General features: G+C 56.4%; 2 protein-coding genes across 2 annotated transcripts; one reads left to right on the top strand and one right to left on the bottom strand.

Moving 5' to 3' along the window:
* Positions 1–551: 551 nt before the first annotated feature.
* On the top strand, positions 552–6,074 carry Msln (mesothelin). The gene is made up of 17 exons (XM_020177303.2): positions 552–630; positions 727–814; positions 1,202–1,239; positions 1,595–1,644; positions 1,992–2,112; positions 2,633–2,718; positions 2,857–2,986; positions 3,068–3,261; positions 3,496–3,586; positions 3,660–3,759; positions 3,978–4,156; positions 4,252–4,407; positions 4,503–4,645; positions 4,733–4,860; positions 5,213–5,307; positions 5,634–5,820; positions 5,897–6,074. The coding sequence occupies exons 2-17, from the start codon at positions 730–732 to the stop codon at positions 5,980–5,982; spliced, it is 1,869 nt and encodes a 622-aa protein (XP_020032892.1). The 5' UTR covers positions 552–630; positions 727–729; the 3' UTR covers positions 5,983–6,074.
* Positions 6,075–6,614: 540 nt separating this feature from the next.
* LOC109695004 (mesothelin-like protein) lies at positions 6,615–17,749 on the bottom strand. The gene is made up of 15 exons (XM_020177292.2): positions 17,707–17,749; positions 16,639–16,759; positions 15,514–15,634; positions 10,687–10,772; positions 10,407–10,533; positions 10,140–10,330; positions 9,690–9,780; positions 9,360–9,501; positions 8,985–9,172; positions 8,758–8,913; positions 8,556–8,683; positions 7,791–7,921; positions 7,612–7,706; positions 7,126–7,384; positions 6,615–6,841 (listed from the first exon to the last, which is right to left on the bottom strand). The coding sequence occupies exons 1-15, from the start codon at positions 17,747–17,749 to the stop codon at positions 6,615–6,617; spliced, it is 2,106 nt and encodes a 701-aa protein (XP_020032881.2).
* Between the last annotated feature and the right edge of the window lie 1,964 nt (positions 17,750–19,713).

Consider the following 19,713-nt stretch of genomic DNA (forward strand, 5'->3'; position numbering starts at 1 on the left):
GATGTCCAGCAAGAGCCTCTTGTTCTGAGCTGTCGGGGCCCCGTATAGGTCTGGGCTGGGGTTTGGGGTTGCCTCTCTGATGGGTGGGTGGAAGGTGGTTTGGTCTCTGTGCACCCCAACCCTTCCCTAGGAAGGTATTTCCTCTCCAGGGAGGGTCCACCCTGCGTACCACCCCCACCACAGGGCCCCCATGCTGCCCACACACCCACTTCCCCACCCACTAAAAAATGGGGTTAGCAAAGGCAGGTAGATGGGGTCACCTTTCACTGCATTGTCTACCTGGCAGTGCCCTGGCTCTGCAGCTGAGGGTACAGAGAAGAGGAGGGCCCCTCACCCCAGGAGAGAGAACTGCTAAGTCCCGCTGGTGCCAATGGGGAAACTGAGGCCAACCTGAGCAGGAGGAGGCAGCCCTATCTCCTTGCACCCAGGCTTTTATCAACCTGCCCTGTGGGGAGAGGGATGGGCTCAACTTCCTGCCTGGGTCTCACAGCTGGAAGCTGGGCTGACTCAGACTTGGCCCCCTGCCCTCCCTCCCCCGCTCCCCTCCCACCCCGCAGGAGGGCTGGCTTCCCGCTGGCCAGGCTGCCCGTCTAGAGAGTAGTACAGAGGCTGCTGCAAAAGCCCACAGAGGTTGGACTAGAGCCCTCCAGGGCCCACAGGCCCCTCACTGACCTGGAACAGTGGTGTAGGTGGGGACAGGGGACTCAGAGTCACTGTCCTCCACAGACCATGGCCTTGCTAACAGCTCGATGCCCCCTGGAGCCCTGTAGGACGCCCACCCATGGCCACCTACTGCTGCTAGTGCTCACTCTTGGTGAGTATGGGGCAGGCTGATCACCAGAGTGGTGAGGGTAGCCCAGGGCCCTTCGAGGGTTGGGACCTTGGGAGGGGTTCAGTCTGCCTCACACTGGGCCCCTGGGGCTGTGGGCAGGTGGCTAGAAGGGATCAGAAGCTGAGCACAGTGGGTGTCCTGGGAGCAGTGTTGATCACCCTGAAGAAGTGGGAGGCCCGGGCTCCCTGTGTGTAGGGCAGTCCATGGGCTATAACTCCATGAGGGGCAGAAGCCCTAACTCTCCCTCACCCTGCAGACCATGCACTGGGCTGGGGCTGGGGAGAAGTCTAACTCTGTCCCCTTCCCAGGGTTGGGGGATACCCCAGCAGCCCCTGTGCCCCCTCCAACCTCTTGCCCTCTGTCCTGCAGGGTGGGTGCAACCTCTGAGGGCTGCAGAGACGGGAGAGGTGAGGTCCTCTGGGGACACGGGAGGGCTTTCTGGTCCTGGGTGGAGGTCTGTGCCTTGCCTGCAGTGGGAGGCACGGCACGGACCACATTCTCTACCACATGCGTGAAGACGTATCAGCCCTGAGTGCTGCTTTTCAAAGGTACACATTGGCAAAGGTATAGCTGCACTCTGGAAGTAGCCAGGTCAGGAAGTAGTTAAGCCCATGAATCCAAGACATAAGCTCCAGGAAGCCCCTGGGCTCAGAGAGTAACTGGGCCCAGAGCGCACCTGGACCTTGAAGCAGCTGAGCCCAAGATATAGCAGGCCTGAGAAACACCTGCCTGAGAGAGCTGTTAGCCAAGCCTTGTTTCCAGGACACTGTGCAACTCGACCGAGTCTTGCCCGGCACAGGTGACTTTGCCAGGTGGGTCCAGTGCCCTGCAGGCTTCAGGGGCTCTGGTGTCTTGTGGGCTGGGTGGCCAGGTGCCTGGGTCCTCATCCTCCACTGTCTGCCATGCCTGCTCCTGGTTCTGCCTGATCTCTCTCTGCCCCCCTCATTCCCTGCCTGGTTGGGCTCAGGGACGGAGGGGACCGCCCTTCCCCCACCCAGGGAATAGCCATCCCTTGCCCTCCAGGGTGTGGCCTGGCCCAGGGAAGTCACAAGGAGATCTGGGGTCCTCAAGGGAGGGGGCTCTGTGGGAGGAGGGGCTGCTGTGGGGGGGCACCTTGGGAGGGCCTGTACTGGGTGCACACTCTGGGCTCTGCTCCCAGCCTCGCCCCAGACCTCCTCCTTAGCTTCTCATGTGCGGAGGTGTCTGGCCTGAGCACGGAGCGTGTCCGGGAGCTGGCCATAGCCGTGGGGCAGAAGAATGTCACGCTCCAGGTAGATCAGGTCAGTTGCTTTTCTGTGGTCTTTGGGTGGGGTGGGAGAGTTGGTGAGTGGGCTCTGGGGTCTACCACAGCACTATTGCCCACCTCCATCCCCACCCAGGATCTGGCTGGTGACTCCTCCCAAAGCTTCTCTGGCAACCTAAATTGACCACTAGGGTGCATGTTCCCACTAGGGTCTGGAACAAGTCTGAGGCAACCTGGCTGTCCACCTTCTGGGGACCTGGGGCCAGCCTTCAATGTTTGGTCCCCCAAACATGGTTGATAGCGGCATGATTCAAGGACAGGCTGAGACAGAGAGGGGGAGAGGACAGCCAGCCCAGGTGCTGTGTGCCCAGCCTGTATATGTCCAGGGTCTCGTGACAGCTCTGTTGGTGGCAGGGCTTTCATGTCATAGGCTCTGTGTGAGCAGGGCTAGGGGGCTGGAATGTACAGTGTGGGGAGTGAAGGACCTGGGGGGCCCTGGCCCATCATGGGGGATTATGGCCTACGCATTCCAACTGGACATCCTGATCTCCTGGCAGCTGCGCTGTCTGGCACATCGCCTCTCTGAGCACCTTGCCCCTGAGGACCTGGACGCCATCCCAGTGGACGTGCTGCCCTTTCTCAAGTAGGCTTTGTGCTAGGAGCCTGGCCACACCCTCTGCACCCCGGACCTTAAGGCACAGGAACTGGGTGTCTCTGGGTGGCCCTTGGGGAGGGGAGTGCAGTAGTCAGCACAGCCTGCCCTAGCACCCCTTTCCCACAGCCCGGCTGCATTCCTGGGGCCCCAGGCCTGCACTAGCTTCCTGTCTCGAGTTTCTAAGGTCAACATACACGTGCTCCCTCGGAAGTCTCCCGAGCGTCAGCGCCTGCTTCTTGCCGCTCTGTCCTGCCGGGTATGGAATGGGCTAGGTGGGAGCAGGGTGGTGAGGGGCTCAGTGGACCTCAGAAGTCACTGAGGCTGACTGCTTGCGCAGGGAGTGCGGGGTTCTCGGGTGAGTCAGGCAGACGTGCAGGCTCTGGGAAACCTGGCTTGTGACCTGCCTGGGAGCTTTGTGGCCGACTCAGCGGAAGCCCTCCTCCCTTGGCTAGCGGGTTGCCCGGAACCCCTGGACCAGGACCAGGAGGAGGCAGCAAGGATGGCTCTGCAGGGTGGAGGACGCCCCTATGGGTACGTGGGGGTGTCTGGGACCTTGAGGGTATGCTCAGGCTGGTGTATATGTGGGCAGCCAGTGAGGACATTTACAGCCGTGCTGGGTGGCCCAGGGTCAGCTGTCCCCTACTGCACCTTGTCTATGGCTGTCCTTTTCACAGCCTCCATCCGGGGACAGTGCCTGACCCTGGCTCTGTCTCCCGCTCTGCCTGCATTCGGGGGTCCTTGATTAGGGTTCCTATATCTGGACAGCCCCCCGTCAAGGTGGTCAGCTTCCAGCCTGAATGCTCTGCAGGGCCTGTTGGCTGTGTTGGATCAGCCCATCATCCACAGCATTCCCAAGGTGAGACCCCACCCCTAGCCTGACTGTGAAGCCGCTGGGCCTGGAGGCTCATCCTGCCCCTCTCTGTCCTCAGAGTGTCACAGCTGTGTGGCTGCAGCGCGTCTCCAGGAGCCCATCCTGGCGGGGATCTGAGCTTCCTGCCCTGCTCCCGAGGTTCCGGCGGGGCACAGAGAGTGAGTTTGCACCTGCCCGTCAGGAAGTAGGCTAGGGGAGGACACTGAGGGTGGGGGGACTAGCATTGTCCTGCCCCCGCCCGTGACCCTTCCTGGCTCCTCAGTTTGTTAGGTGGACCTCACAGAGTGGGCAGAATTGCCCCATTTGTCCCAAGGGCATGGGAGGAAGGAGAGGCTGAATGGAGCAGGCTGCTCCTGACTCTTGCCTGCCTCTGCAGAGAGGGCCTGCCCTCCAGAGCGGAAGCCCCAAGTGGTGGATGAAAAACTCTTCTTCTATGAGGAGTGGGAGCTGAAGGCCTGCGTGGACGGTGCCCTGCTGGCTGCCCAGATAGACCGTGTAAACAGGGTTCCCTTCACCTACCAGCAGCTCAGCATCTTTAAGCACAAATTGGATGAGGTAACTCATAATGGGCTTCCCTGCCCACCACCATGCTTAGGACCAACCCAGTTGCCCAGGAGTGGCTGTGGCCCTCACGGTCACTCCCCTCCCAGTTCTACCCACAAGGCTACCCTGAGTCCCTGATCCAGCGGCTGAGCTACTTCTTCCGCTACCTCACCCTTGAGGACATCCAAAAGTGGAATGTGACCTCCCTGGAAACAGTGAAAAATCTCCTCAAAGTTGCTGAAAGGAAACAGATGGATGCTCAGGTGACACCTGCTTGAGGTGTAGCATGAGGTCATGCAGGTTGGTGAGGGGTACATCTCTCCTTCTCCCAAGGCACTTCAGTGGCCTCCTCCCACAGGCAGCTGCCCTGGTTGCCCGCTATCTGCTGGGAAAGGGCCAGTTGGACAAAGACACCCTGGACACCCTGGCCAACATCCGTCCTACCTACCTGTGTATCCTCAGCCCTGAGCAGCTGGACTCTGTGCCCCCCAGGGTCTTGTGGTGAGTGCCAGGGGCTCTACGGGCCAGGGGGCCCATACTGAACATTTGGGTCACCTCACTCATACTTGACTCCACACTGTGCCCCAGGACGGTCGAGCCCCAGGACCTGGACTCGTGCAGCCAGAGGCAGCTGGACATCCTCTATCCCTATGCCCGCTTGGCCTTCCAGAATATCAGTGGGCTGGAATACTTTGGAAAGATCAAGGCCTTCTTGGGTGAGGCTGGGGCACACATGGCCAGGTGGATCTTTATGTGCCCACTCATACAGCCAGGTCCTTACCTAGCCAGGCTGCCTGCTGTCCTGACTGGGAGGTCACCCCCTCTGCTCTCCAAGTGTGTACGCTGAGAAGCTGGGGAAGGGGGGTTCTGTTTCTGTCTGATCCTGCTGAGCTTCTGCTTCTCCCACCTCTCTACCCCAGAGGCTCAGGCCCTGGTCAAGCAAAGCCGGGCTGAGGAATTCCTTAGGAAGTAGGCAATCTCTGTAAAGAATGTGGGCTACCTATGGTCAGAGGGTGGGACTGGGGTGTGTTTTCAGGTCTCAGACTTGGAGCCCCACTCCCTGTGCAGGTGGGGCCCCGAAGGAAGACCTGCAGGCATTCAGTGGGCAGAATGTCAGCATGGACATGGCCACATTCAAGAAGCTGCCACTGGAGACCTTGGTGGTAGGTGGGGGCGGGGCCTCTGGAGGTACTGGGACTTGGGCTATGGAGGAAGGGGCTTGGTAGGTGGCCTTACTGGAAGCTGAGGGGACCTATAAGGTGTAGGACCTAGGAAAAGAGGTCCCCTATATGGGAGGAGGGGCTGGGGGGTGTGGTCAGTGGAAGGGGCAGGGCCTGAGGTAGAGCAGGGCCTTAGGATAGGCGACTATTGAATCTGGGGCAGCTGACCTAATATCCCCCAAGTCTGGAGGGCCTGAGGTTTGCACACAGTGGAGCCCTCAGTCTTCCCGGGACCTGGCGACCCTGATGGTTGTTTGATGCTCTCCCAGCAACTGACCGTAGATGAGGTGCAAAAACTTCTGGGACCACACGTGGTGGGTCTGCAGGCAGAGGAGAATAACAGCCCAGTGCGGGATTGGATCTTCCGGCAGCCGCAGGAAGACCTGGATAGGCTGGGGCTGGGGCTCCATGGTGGCACCCCCAATGGCTACCTGGTCCTAGACCTCAACTTCCGAGGTGCGTTAGGGCAGCCTGGGGGCAGATTTAGGGTGGGTAGAAGCAGGTGGGTCTGAGTCATCCCTTCTTTGTACAGAAGCCTTTTCCAGGGGAGCCCCCCTCAAACGTGGACTTGTGCTAGCATTGATTCCAGCTCTGCTCCTGGTCTTGACTCTGAGCTAATGCCCCAGCCCATCATGGAGCTCCACCTGTCCAGGAGTCACTGTCTAACCCCAAGGGCACTTGAACCCAATAAACAGTAGTATGTCCCCCTACAGACTTGTCCTATGGTGTTCTCAGGACCAGGTGAAAGGGTGTGACTTTGGGGTTTCTCGTGATCCTGTTAACGTGGCTCCCTGAGTTCAGTCCTCCCATTGTCATGGAAAGGAGGTACAAGGTTGGGCCTCTAGGCAGGTGGGGGTCATTCAAGGCCTTTCTGACATGATTACTGCTGTCCCTGAGGCGATGGAAGTCCTGTTCCCAGCCCTCAGCTGAAGGCTGTAGGAAGCCAGAAAGGTCTGGGCCCTGGTGAGAGGGTCTCTATGCCATTGCTGGGGCCCCAGCAAAGATACAGGCTGCAGAATAGCCTCACGCTTTATTCAGACCCACCAGCAAGAGGAGTGACATCAAAGTACAACCTAGTCCTACTTGTCCTGATGGCCTGGGCCTTGTGTCCCCCTGCTGGCCTGGGTTGTGGCTAAGCAGGTCCTGGCTCTTCATGGGCCCAGGTCCTGGGAACTGAGGTATGCAGGGCCATCCCTGCAGGCCTCCTAGGACATGGGACAGAGCAGGTCCCCTAGTCCTGGAGTCCACACTCAGGCTGGGCAGGCGTCCAGCTCCACCAAGGAGCTCCATTTTTTCTGCATGTGATGCCTGTGGGCCTGGCTACCCTGGGGCAGGGCTGTCCCAAGTGGCCGGGGCCCTGATGCCCTGAGAGCAGTCCCTGTTGGGCTCAGAGGTGCCCAACACAGCAGCAGATACAGGAGGCTGGAGGGCAGGACCACAGTGAGCGGCAGGTATCCCCGGTGGACTGGAGGGCTTCCTGCAGGCGGAATAAGGAGACAACTCATCAGTCCTGGGCTGAGGCAAGGATGGTAGCCTCAGTGACCATCTATGGCTGCATTTCTGGGCCCAGCTGGAGTTTGAAAGCTTCCCTGACCCCTTCCTGTGGTTCCATGGTTTTGAAGGAGGAAGTTTTATCTCTAATGGTTTAGCAGGCAATGACGCCTATGTCACCTGATCTCATGGGGAGGCAAATGAGGAAGCAGGCAGGGGTCCACATATGGGCCCCAGCAGAGGAAGGGGAGCATGGGGCATGGGCCATACCTGAGGCAGGAGCCACAGCACTGTTTTCTTGCAGGCCTGAGGTGTGGGCTGGGTGGGGCACTGGGTGGGTGGTACGGGAGGGCTCGCTGGTCAGGTGGGCAGGGGTAGGGACGCTGAGGTTGCTGTCCAGGCCCAGCTTGCCCAAGGCGGACCTGTTGAGGCCGCGCAGCCAGGAATTGATGGTGGGGTGGCTGCGGGCCTTCTGCAGGTCCCCCACGTTCTGGCCCAGTAATGTTGTCACGTTGCTGACACTCAGGCTCTGCGAGGGAAGCCATGTGGGAGGAACAAGTTTTCATAGGGTTGCCTTCTGGGACCGAGGGAGGGTCCCACAAGGGTGGCACTCTCCCCACAAGACTGAGCACAACACGGAACGGGAGACTCAGGGTCAGCCTGGAGGAATGGTGTGGGCTCTCCGTTCCTCCGGCTTTGGGGCTCTCAGCTTGGCCAGACCTGCCCTGCATCCGCCAGGGCAGCCCCAGGGCTCACCTGCAGCACGCTGGGGTTGAGGTTGGTGAATGTGTCAATGTCCATGGAGACATTTGCCTGGGCCAGGTGTTGCAGCTCCTCCACAGACGCACCACCTGGGTGGGGGGCAGTGGTGAGAGGAGGCAGAGAAGAGGGCATGGATGGAGAAGGGGTTTGCTGCAGGCAGGATAGGGGCTCACCAAGGTAGGGGCGCATGAAGCGGTAGTAGGCATCTGTGGTCTTGGTGCCACCAAAGGCCTCACGAGCTTTGGCAAACAGTATGTTCTTCCGACTCTGAGGGCAGGAGGAGATGTCCAAAGCCCCGGCCAGCCTGGGGGTGGAGGTGAGGCTGACCACCAGGCTGGGAGCTCCTCAGCCCTGAACAGGTGGACATGACCCCTTCTCCCCGAAACACAAGTTTTCTCCTGCTCTCTGCACTGCGGTGGAACAGTATCCCTTCCCAAACTTATATCCACCTGGAACCTCAGAATGGGACCTTATTTGCAAATAGGGTATTGGCAGATAAAATCAGATTAAAAGATGAACTTAGGCTAATTTAGGTTGCCTCTGAACCCAATGCCTGGTGTCCTTTATAAGAACAGGGGAATTTGGACACAGATACACAGGGGAGAAGCGTGTGAAGATGGAGACAGGCACTGCAGATGTGTCTGCACGCCAAGGAACACCAACACTTGTCAGCAACCTCAAGAGCTGGAAAGGTGGGAAGGGCCCTTCCCACAGGGTCCAGAGCAGGGCCTGGCTCTGCTGACCCTGACTTTGCACTCTGGCCTCCAGAAATGCTAGAGAATAAATTTCTCATTTTAAGGCACCTCATTTATGGTACTTTGTTATGGTGTCCCTACAACACCCATAAATTCTGACATCCTGGCCCAAACTGGACTTCTTCTCCAACCTCAGTTTCCCCTGTGTCCTTCGCCTGGCAACAGCTTGGCTGGGTGGCTCACCGGAACTCCGAGGGCCGAATGGTCTGGATCTGCCGGGGACTCATCCAGCAGAGGCGGGAGCCCCCCATGGCCACTAACAGGGCACCAGTGACTGTACCATTGTGGTCCAAGAATTGCTGCAGGACTGCCTGGAGGAGGTGGGCCAGGATCAGCAAGGCCAGGGGAACCAGATGGTCCCTTGGCCACCGCACATAGTACTCACCTCCGTCTGGTTATCCAGAGCCACGTCTGAGGCCAGCAGAGCCATGACTGTGTCCTGGGATGTAATGTTCCACTGGTCTATCTCAGCACGGGAGTAGAGGTAGACCAGCGAAGTGATGAGCTGCAGCTGGTCCTCAGGGATACCCCTTGGGTAGATCTGAGGCGGGCAGAGGGGTTAGTCATGGGCCAGTGTCCTCCACCCCGGTCCTGCTCAGCCCATCTGCACACCTGAGTGAGCTTGGCCTTGACGATGCGCTGGCACTCGGCAGGCAGTGGGTGCTGCAGCAGTGGGTCCAGGTTGGCTCTGAGCACGTGACTTCCCAGGCAGGACTCCAGCTGAGTGCAGTCATAGCGCACCAGGAAGAGGTTGTCCTGCAGCGTGGCTGCGGTGATGTTGCCACGAACACAGGATCTCCCTGCAGGGTACACTGCTGACCTGGCTGGTTGACTGAGTGGACCACCACTGCTGGCTTGAGGCCCATCTTTACCTTAACTTGTTCCCCATGCTTGACCTCTAACCCAGAATTTGGCCTAGACCAGGCATGATGGGGAGTCCAGGCTGGGGAAGGTACACCGTCCCCAGCCCACAATGACCACACTAACCTGTGTTCCGCTTGGGCCTTGAGCACACTAAGTTGGCCCTGGACTCCAGGAAGCTGGTGACAAAGCGGCTGGCATCACACCGGCTGAGCCGCCCCTCCCGGCAGGCAATCACCATGCTACGGAAGAAGTCCAGGCGCACGTCCTGGCAGGGCAGGCGTGGCTGCTCTTTGTCATAGGGAAGGGCACCCTGGCCCTTCCTTCTGCCCCACAGATCCCCATGTGCTGTGACCAAAGCGCCTAGAGACACCAAGACTTGGGGCTCAGAGTAGCCAGGTGGCAACCCATTGGCCTGTGGTGCTCATGGCCAGCCCCATCTGGGCACTGTCCTACCTCCTGTATCTCCTTCCACAGGTGGGGGCTGATGTAGGTGGCCAGGGGTCCCAGGGCCTGCAGCCCCTCGAGCTTCCAGGACCTAGGAGGCCTGAATACGAAGGGGGGCACGAGGTTGGGGGTGTCTGCCCCCGTCCCTCCCTGAGCAGGGTGGGAGGATTCCCAGCAGGTTCTCAGATGCACTTAGGTCCCCCAGCTGGTGCCATACTTGGTTCACAGGGTCTATCCTGCTGTGGTCACCCAGTGGTGTGGCATCATCCCAACCATGTGTCTCAGAGCCTGTAGCATCAGAGTGGGGCTCAGGACTGAGGTTAGAGGTCAGAGGTCACCAGGGCTTATCAGTGACCTCCAGAACCCAAACCCCAGACTGTCTTCTATCTCATCTCAAGGAGGGGAGCTACCCAGTCCCACCTGACCCCTCATATCCTGGTCCCTGTGACCCTCACCCACCCAAGCTGTGTCCTTCCACTGGCCAGCAGGGTGTTGAGAGCAGTCCTCTGGGCGGCGGTTAGCCGAGGACAACGCAGCAGGTTCTGCAGCACATGGGGGTCTGCGGTCACGATACTGGATGCGTCCATGTCACATACCAGGACCCCGAGGATCCTCAGGTCTGAGGCACTGAGCTGTAGGTGGGGCTTTCCCTGCAGGGACAGCAGGTCAGTGTTGAACAGGAGGCTCAGGACTGTTGCCCATCTTGTCCCCACGTGAGGTGCCTACCAGGCAGGCCAAGGCTGTGTGCCGCAGGGCAACCCTCTGGTCAGGCAGGTTGGCTAGCAGCTCTGTGTCCCCCTGTGCAGCACGGTGGGTGAAGGCCCGGCAGTCAGCTTCCCTCACCTGGCTCAGGCTGCAGGCACGTGGTAGAATGTCAGGGAGGTAAGACCAGGCTTCCCATCCACCTGTCCAAGGCCTCTGGGGTGGCCTGGGGCCAGAGAAGGCAGCTCAACCAAGGCTGGCCAGTGTCCTGAGTGGTATGGAAGCCATGGAGCTGAGCACTCACTTGTAGAAGAGCAGAAGATCAGGTGGGTGGAGCTGGAAGTCGCCCTGGAGGTCAAGCCACGCAGCAAGATTGGCCAGGCAGCTGAGCTGGGCAGGAGGGGCAGCAGGTCACTGTCTGTCCAGTCTGGATTGACCTTGGTGGAGCACTGCCCCAGGCCCTCCTCCCCTCAGCAGAAGGTGCACTTTAGCAAACAGTTGGAGACATGTGTGAGAAAATACTGCAGCACAGACAGAATTGAAGAGTCAGAAGAAACAAGGTCTGAGAGAGCAATAATCCTCATAACTGTAAGTGAACTAACTTTGCCATGAAAAAGAGAGGTTTTTAGATTAGCTTTGCAGTAATTCAGCTCGATGTTGTTTATAAAGTGCAAATATTAAAAGCAAGTCAGCATTGCAGGCTATTTGGTCCTTTTGTTTCTTTTACCAGCCTACTCCGATATCTGTGTCCCCGTACGGGGGCTCCGTGGATTTTGTCTTCCGGGGAACTGATGCACTTCATCTGAGCTGTCATATGTGTGCACAGATGCTTCTTTGTTGTCACTTTATTGTTCGTGGGATGTGCAGTAATGGTCCCTCAATCCAAGTAGATAGGATTACAGGTGTGAGCCATCAGCACACAGCTCTCATTCATTTCTGGTATTAGTAAATTGTGTCTTCTCTCTTTTTTCCCCACTGTTAGCCTGGATAGAGGTTTATTGATCTTTTCAAAGAAGCAGATTTTGGGCCTGAACGTAGTGGTCGTGCCTGTAATCCCAGCTACGTGGGAGGCGTAAATAAGAGGATCACAGCCTGAGGCCAGCTCTGGGCCAAAAAAAGCACAAGACCCTACCTGAAAAATAACTGAAAATAACTAAAGCAAAAAGGGAAGAAGTGTGGTAGAGGATTCACCTAGCAAGTGTGAGGCTCTGAATTAAAAAATTTAAATCTCAGCACTACAAAAAAGGAAGGAAGGAGGGAGGGAGGGAGGGGAGGGAGGAAGGAGGGAGGGAGGGGAGGGAGGGGAGGGAGGAAGGAGGGAGGGAGGGGAGGGAGGGGAGGGAGGGAGGGGAGGGAGGGGAGGGAGGGAGGGGAGGGAGGAAGGAGGGAGGGAGGGAGGGGAGGGAGGAAGGAGGGAGGGAGGGAGGGGAAAGGGAAAAGCATCTCTTGGTTTTGTTGATTTCTTGTTTTTCAGTTTCACTGGTCTTGGCTCCAAGTCTCACATTTCTTTCTCCTGCTTTCATTATTGGTCCTCTTCCTCCAGTTTCCCAACAGAAATCTAGGTGGTTGGTTGCAGATGTTTCTCCTCTCTCTCTCTCTCTCTCTCTCTCTCTCTCTCTCTCTCTCTCTCCTTCAATGTAACTGGAGTCTGAACGTACTATAGTACTTGAGCCACTCCCCATCCCTACTTACCCGAGAGACAGCATCTCTCTCTTTGCCAGGCAAGCCTAGAGCACTGTCTTCTTATTTTACGCTTCCTGCCATAGCTGGGATGACAGGTACGCACCCCCACACCCCGCTGTCTTTGTTTCAGATGGGGTCTCACCAACTTTTTTGCCTGGGCTGGCCTTGAATTATGATCCTACTGGTCTTAGCCTCCTAAGTAGATAGGACTATAGACGAGAGCCAAGGCGCCCGGCTCTTTCTCTTTTTCCATTAGCCACTCCACAAATATTGATAAACTGTGCTTTTATTTTCATATAGCTCAAACGTTTAAAAAGTTGTCTTGAGACTGCTTCTTTGGCCCAGGTATATTTAAGAGTGTGTTGTTTAAGCTGGGTGTGGTGGCTTACACCTATAATCTCAGGTACTCAGGAGGCAGAGATCAGGAAGATTGAGGTTTGAGGCCAGCCTTGGCAAAAAGTTCACAACACCCCATCTCAACCAATAAAATGGTGGATGTGCCAGGTGCCGGTGAGTCACGTCTGTAATCCTAGCTACTCAGGAGGCACAGAGCAGGAGGACTGTGGTTTGAAGCCAGCCCGGGCGAAATAGTTCACAAGACCCTATCTTGGAAAAAAAAACCATCAAAAAAAAAATGGCTGGTGGAGTGGGTCAAGGTGTAGGCCCTGAGTTCAAACCCTAGTACTGAGAAATAAATAAATAAAAAGATAAGATGAAATAAAATAAAATAAAATGGATGTGGTAGCACTCCCCTGTCATTCTAGCTGTCTGGGAAGAGTAAATAGGACGATGGTATCCAGACCAGCTCAGGCATAAAAGTGAGACTGTTTGAAAATAAAGCAAGAAGGGCTGGGGTGTGACTCAAGTAGTCAGCACCTGCCTGACAAGAGCCAGGCTCAAAGTTCAAATCCCAGTACCACCAAAACAAGTCTTGTTTAATCTCCACGTATTCGGGAGTTCTCCATCTACCTCTAGGTTATTGGTTACTAGTCAGGTCCTGCTGTGGTCTAAGTGCAGGCATGGCATGATTTCTGGTCTTAGAAGCTGTGTCCTGTGTCCCCTGTTGCTGGATGAAGTCATCTACAGGTGTTAGTTCCATGCACTCAACGGGTGGAGCTGTTGCATTCAGCTGTGTCCTATGTCCTCTGTGGGATCCGTGTGGAAATCTCCAGCTGTCACCGTGGATTTGTCTCTTCCTCCCTCCAGTTCTGTCAGGTTTTGCTTTGTGTGTATCGATGCTCTGTGCTAGGTAAATGCATGTCAGAGTACTGTTTTCCTGGAGAATTGTCACTTCATCATGTAATACTTTTTTCTTTTTTTTTTTGAGACAGGGTTTGACTATGTAGTCCTGGCTGGCCTTGAACTCATGAGTCCTGCTGCCTTGGTCTCCTGAGTGCTGGGACTGCAGGTGTGGCCACCATCCCAGATTTGTAATGTCCCTCTTATCCCTATAAATGCCCTTGATTTCAGGTCTGCTTTGTCTGAATTAATGTAGAGATTCCTGCTTTCTTTTGATCAGTGTCATACTGCATTTTTCCCACAAATTTACTTTTTTTTTTTTTTCCAGTACTGGGGTTGGAACCCAGGCTTCACACATGCTAGGCAAGTGCTCCATCCTGTGTATTCATTCGTAATCCCCATGTGTCTTTGTAGTTAAAGTGGGCTTTTTGTAGAATTGGATCTTATATTTTGATCCACACTGACAATGTGGGGTTTTTGTTTGTTTGTTTGTTGATGCAGTGTCTTGCTATACAATCCAGGCTGGCCTATTATGAGCCAAGCCTGGCCTTAAATTTATGATTCTCCTCTCTCAGCCTCCTGAGTTCTGGGATTATAGGCATGTCCTACCATGCCCAGCTTTTTGGCAGTGTTTTTTTTTTTCTTTTTTGGGGGGATTTGAATTCAGAGCCGCCTGCTTGCTCAGCAAGCACTCTGCCACTTGAGCCAGCCTTTTGTGCCTTCGTTCTTTGTCACACAGAGTCCAACATGAGTGACGATCCTCCTACTTAAGACTTCCCAAGTAATGTGAACCACTATTCTCAGCTTTTTTGTTGAGAGGGGTCTGAAACCCCCTTCTGATCTCAAACTGCAATCCTCCTGATCTCTGCCTCTCAAATAGCTAGTATTACAGATGTGAGCCACCTGTAATGTTTTAACTGGTGCATTTAGACCATCAACATTCAAAATGATCATTGAATTTGGGGGATTAATAGCTACCATATTTTAAAAATTATTTTCTGTGCTTATCCTTTGAGGTATCCTAATGAATCGTGAATTATCTATAAAACTATTCCTGTGATATTTTTGACAGCAATTCAGAGCCACTGAACACCCAACAAAAGGAAAACCCTGGAAACTCAGATGTCACTTTCTCCTCTGTGTCTTCTAGTGTCTCAAGTCCCCCATGTGAGCACCTGCTGATTCCACAGCTGGGCAAATGCCATATAAGATATACATGTTCCTGCACACTACACGTTCTGCCCAAAGGAAATCACCCTGGATCTGAACACCCATTTGATTTGGTTTGATTTGATCCAGGGAAAGGCAGGAGCCAGAGGGAAGTGATCAGGGAGAAGGGAATCGGTCCCTTGGAGCATGTGTGTGACACGCTGCTGTAAAATCTGGCCAGGCCAGGCCCATCAGTTAGTGCTGGCAGAGCCTGGGGCTTAGAAAGGGGGCCAGAGAGAAAAACCCCAGAGTTAGGGACTTTCCTAACTCTGGGATGGGGTCTTTATACTTTCCTGTATTTTCCAATTTTTCTTGAAGTTTACTACCAATTTTGTAGTAAACAGAGTGTCTCCTCTCCTTTCTTTCCTTCTTTTTACTTGGGTGGATGATGTCTGGTCAGCCACCAGGCTAGGTGGGCTTAGCTGGCCTGTCACAGTCCAGGCTCCTGCAGCCCCAGTCAGGGGAGAGGCCAGCAGGCTTTGAAACCTTCCCTGATGAGCCCTGGGGCCTGAGGACTCACCCCAAGATCACCACACATCAGGTGGGGGCTGGGGAAGGGCTGGAGAAGGCAGGTGAAGTCTTCCACTTCTCCAGGGAGATGAGGCAGGAAAACTAGACGACTGTTCGGAACCTGCCAATGTGGGCACTCCAGAAAATTGCCCGGGGGGAGAAATCCCTTCAGATGGCTGAAGAGCTGTGTTCTATGGGTTTAGAAGTTGGCAATTCTGCCCAGCCTGGGGTCTGCTGGAACACCGGTCCTGCTTGGCCAATCACCTTACTAACAGATCAGCCCATCAGTGACGACCTCTCCTTGGGAGAGAGCAGACTTTGAGATGTTCTTCTGCTGCAGAAGAGCTGTACACCCACGTCCTCCTGGCCTGGTCCTGCTTGGTTCCTGCCCCAGTCTCTGTTGGTCCCCCATGCAAACCAACCCCTACTTGCAGGCCCTACAGGAGGCCTGCATCCCTCTACACCTGTGCTCTCCCTCCGTGGCGCTTACCTGCCAGGCTTTGAGTGGGATCTGCTGTGAGGCCAGGCTCCTGATCAGAGCTGAGAGCTGCTCTCGGGGCAGTTGGCTGGCTGGCTGGCACCAAAAGTCTTGCAGGAGGACGGCATTGGCTCTGGACAGAAGGAAGAGGTGCTGAGGAGTCAAGGGGCTGGAGGACCTGAGAGAAGCAGCCCTGAGGAAGGTACAGACTCCTGCAGGCGGGATTGAGGTCAGATTCAACTGTCTCCACCACAGAGGAAGTGAAAGGCAGAAGTGCCTTGCAACAGGTGAGAGTCTGGCTGTTCATTCATTCATCCCTTCCCTCCCTCCCTCTAAGAGTACCCGGCTAGAGAAGGTGCTCAGGTATGTGGGGCTTAAATGTGGCCTCTTCCCTGATGTGGGTCTGCCATTGCCCACCACGGCCTAGCCTCAGCTGGCTTTTTGGCTGTTGAGAGGCTTGAAGGCCCCTTCTGGATGAGCATAGGCCAGGTCACTCACTGAGCCTTCCTTAGAGTATGACTCTATAAAATCACACACAGGATGGGAGATCTTGGGTGACATTGGCCTGGGCTCAGCAGGTCCTACTTGGGACCTGGTCCTGCCTGGCCGATCACCCCATTAATTGTTCAGCCCATCAGTGCCCACCACTCCTATTGGGGGGGGATGGTGGAGCCCAGGTGTGAGACTCCTGCTGGACAGTGCAAGGAAATGACAGAGTGGGAGGGAGCTAAGAGGACTCAGGGAGAAATGGTGGCTTAGGGGTCCCCAGGCCGGGCACCAGCAGGGGTTGTTGATGGCCTGGAGTCCCAAGGGGAGACCCATGGGGTCCTTTGCCAAGGTCATGGGCCTCTGATGATCAAGACCTCTCATACATCTGGCTGCACTTGACAATGGCCAGGGACCGAATGAAGCTGGACCCTGGGTGCTCCAGGTGACTGGTATTGAGGTCTCTGAGTGACCATGAAGTCAGGTCAGTCTCCCCAGGTCACAGTCTAGGAAACAGTGGCCCTGCCTGGGCAATCCCTGGACATGGCTCCTCCCTGGGGATTTCCAACAATAGCCCCAGGACTCCTGCCCCTCATTCCCCTGCCCTGTCACAAAGCAGTCACAGAAAATACTTCATTTATATGTACTCACCTGGCCCATGGATCGGCCCCACTGGCCTCCAGCCCTCCCTCGGAGAAGCCCTCAGCCTGGGGATGGGAGCAATGGGCAGTGAGGGACAGGAGGAGGGTGAGACCTGGGCTCACCAGGGCACCTGGAACAGAGTAGGCTGTGTGAGCATGGGCTGTCTGGGGTCTGCGTGGGGTTCCCTGTGTCTCAGGATGGACCTGTGACCCCAACCACGGTCACTGTCTCTAGTGGGAGGAATGGCAGGAGACCTGGGGGACTATGGGAGTCCTGTGCAAGCCTGGACCTACAGGTACAGTGTGTATCTGATGGCATGCACATGTGTCCATATGGCTCTGTGTCCTCTCAATCTGACCCCTGAGACCCCAAATCAGTGGGGCAGAGGAACAGCCCCATCTTGTCCTGAGCCACTCAGCCTCTGCAGGACCTTACAGCAGGACTCAGGGGGCTTGGCCCATGTTCTTTCCTTGAAAGCCTGCCCCAGGAGGTGGGATTTGTGTCCAGGGGACACTTATCTCACTGGGCAGGGCAGACCACTTAGCAACATCTCTTCTCTAGCAGTGAAAGGGGCCATGGCGGGGCTGTTGGCCATGGTGGAAGCTGGCCACAGCCCAGGGGACTCCCCCCCCGCCGGATTGCAGGGTTGGGTATATGCCCTTCTTGGGAGGACAGGCACTAGGTAGGGTTCCCCTGGGGCTCCATGCTGCCCTTGCCTTGGGGCCTATGCTGGGTTGACCAAGAGGACTCAGTTCACATTCCACTGCTTGGACCAGTGATAGCCCCTTCTAGCCATGGCCTTGCCTGGTCCCCACTAGGATTCTGAGGCCTGGCTTGCTGGGGCTTCGCTCACAATGCCTCTTTGCACCACGCTGGCCAACCTTGGTGCTAGGGACCCTGCCTTCCTCCCTTCCTTCACTTGGAGCAGGTGTCCAAGTTTGGGCTCATGAGGATGGGTGGACAGAGCACTGAGCACCCCCACCTCTATTTCAATGTGACTGGCTTGTCATGTGGGCCTCCCACCTAGAGCCCCCAGGTGGCGCAGGTCACCCCTTCCTCATGGAGGAGTCATCTCACCCACTCTTGGGCCCAAGACTGAGCGGCACCGAGCACTGGTCATCCTGGCTGAGGTGTCCCAGGGCAGCAAGGCACGTGGTTACAGGCAGCGGGTCCAGGACTAGCTGGAGAAGAAAACAGGGAGGTGACACAGGCTGGCCTCAGGGCACAGACAGGGAGATACCTAGTGTCTCAGGATGCCTGATCTGCTTGGGCAGGGAAACAACCCCATAAACAAGTGTCAGGAATCAGGGGAGTGGCCGGGAGCTGAGCAGATGAACCCAGCCTCTCTTATCACAGGTTGGGCCCTGGGGACCCACCACTGTGGCAGCTCCAATTAGCAGATCTCTCACAAACAGCAAGTCCCGCCAGGCGGCAGGGGAGAGGTGCCCCCATGCTCGTGGCCCCAGCTTTCTTTAGGCCTTAGACCTTGGACACCAGTTCCATTACTGAGACCTAGGTCTGGGAGACAGAAGGGGCGCCCAGTCAGTGCTGCTGGACCATTGTGGCTTCCCTGGGCACAGCACATTCAGTATGATGGCTTTTGGGACTGTCTGGCTCTGGATCCTATGTGACCCTGGAGGAAGACAAGGAGGTTACCACACCATGCAGGAAGCAAATACAGAGGCTCGGAGGGGTTCAACTGCCCAGCTGGGGCTGCCCAAGGCCTGACACTGCATCTTGGAGTAGTGTGGCCTGGCTGGTGGCCCCACCCCTGCACCTACCCCTCACCTGAATGGGAACATGGTCTGTGGTAGGGAAGGTGGTGTCCAGGCCTGCTCCTGGTTAGGCAGCAGGAGTAGGAAGTTGTACACATGGTGCTCCAGACACCAGCAATCCCAGCTGCTTGGGCACTCAGTCAATGCAGCTGAGTTTCAGGATGCAGGGTAGTGGTGCCGGGGTCCCCATTTACCTCCATGCCTGGTCCAGAGGGTGGCACTTGACTACCCTTGGCCAGGTGGGAGGCCGACTTCCCCAGTGACACCTGCTAGACTAGCCTGCAGAAGGGGCCTGGGCTGTGCCAGGTGATGTCTTTGTCAGCCCGTGGGGCCCCAGGCACAGCGGACACCTGCTCCCCAGCCCCCGGGGAGCAGGAGGCTGAGCTCAGAATTGGCAGGCATCCAGCACACACCCTCCCCATGGGGGCCCAGTATTTGTGTGTGTGGTACTGGGTTTGAACTTAGGGCTTTGCACTTGCCAGGCATGTGCTCCACCAATGAGGGGTCTTAGGGGATCCCTTAAGAGGGAGTTGGGAGTGAGGCTGTGTTTGCTATGTGTGCTGGTGTCTGTTCGCACACAGGGCATATATGTGTGCCCTGGAGCTCACACACGTTTTGTTGTCAGGCACACGTAGACCAATATGGTGGCTAGGCATGACCATTCTGTGCATGCTGGAGCACAGAGCTGGGAAGGCATGTGACATATGTGTAGGCTGTGGAGCAGAATGGACATGCAGGGACACGTGCCCTGGAGACATGTCCCAGCCATGATGACTGCAGCATTGTCTTCAGCCTGAGGAGCTCCACCAAGCAGATGTCCAAGAGGGAGCTGGACAGGAGAAGAGGCTGCAGGAGGGACTTCCCAACCCACCTGCTGGACAGTGCCTGGAGAAGTTTCTCCTGGGTTGTAGTGGCAGGAGCGCTGGGTGTCCCAGGCTGAGCCCTGACTGTGGCCTCGCCCACACACCTGCAGCTCTCTCACCTTGACTGGAGCCTGGTGCCTGGTTGGCAGGGCCAGGAGGCTTCTAGGTCCTTGAGCCCCTGCCATGTAGATTCAGCCAATGCACAACCACCACCTGCACCCCAGGGTCTCAAAGTCCAGCACGTCGGCTCTAAGGGCAAGCTGAGCTGGGCTCCACACAGGGCCAACTGAGCAACAGCAGATGATGCCTCTTCAGCTTCCTGGCAGGCCCATTTAGAGCCCAGGATCACTGTCACATGTAAGGTGACCGCCCCACGGGGGTGGAGCTCAGGTGGCCTGGCTTGTTCAGAGTCCTGTTCAGCTCAGCCAGCACAGCTGGACACAGCC

Source organism: Castor canadensis, chromosome 17, assembly GCF_047511655.1.
Source record: "Castor canadensis chromosome 17, mCasCan1.hap1v2, whole genome shotgun sequence".
NCBI classification, from domain to species: Eukaryota; Metazoa; Chordata; class Mammalia; order Rodentia; family Castoridae; genus Castor; species Castor canadensis.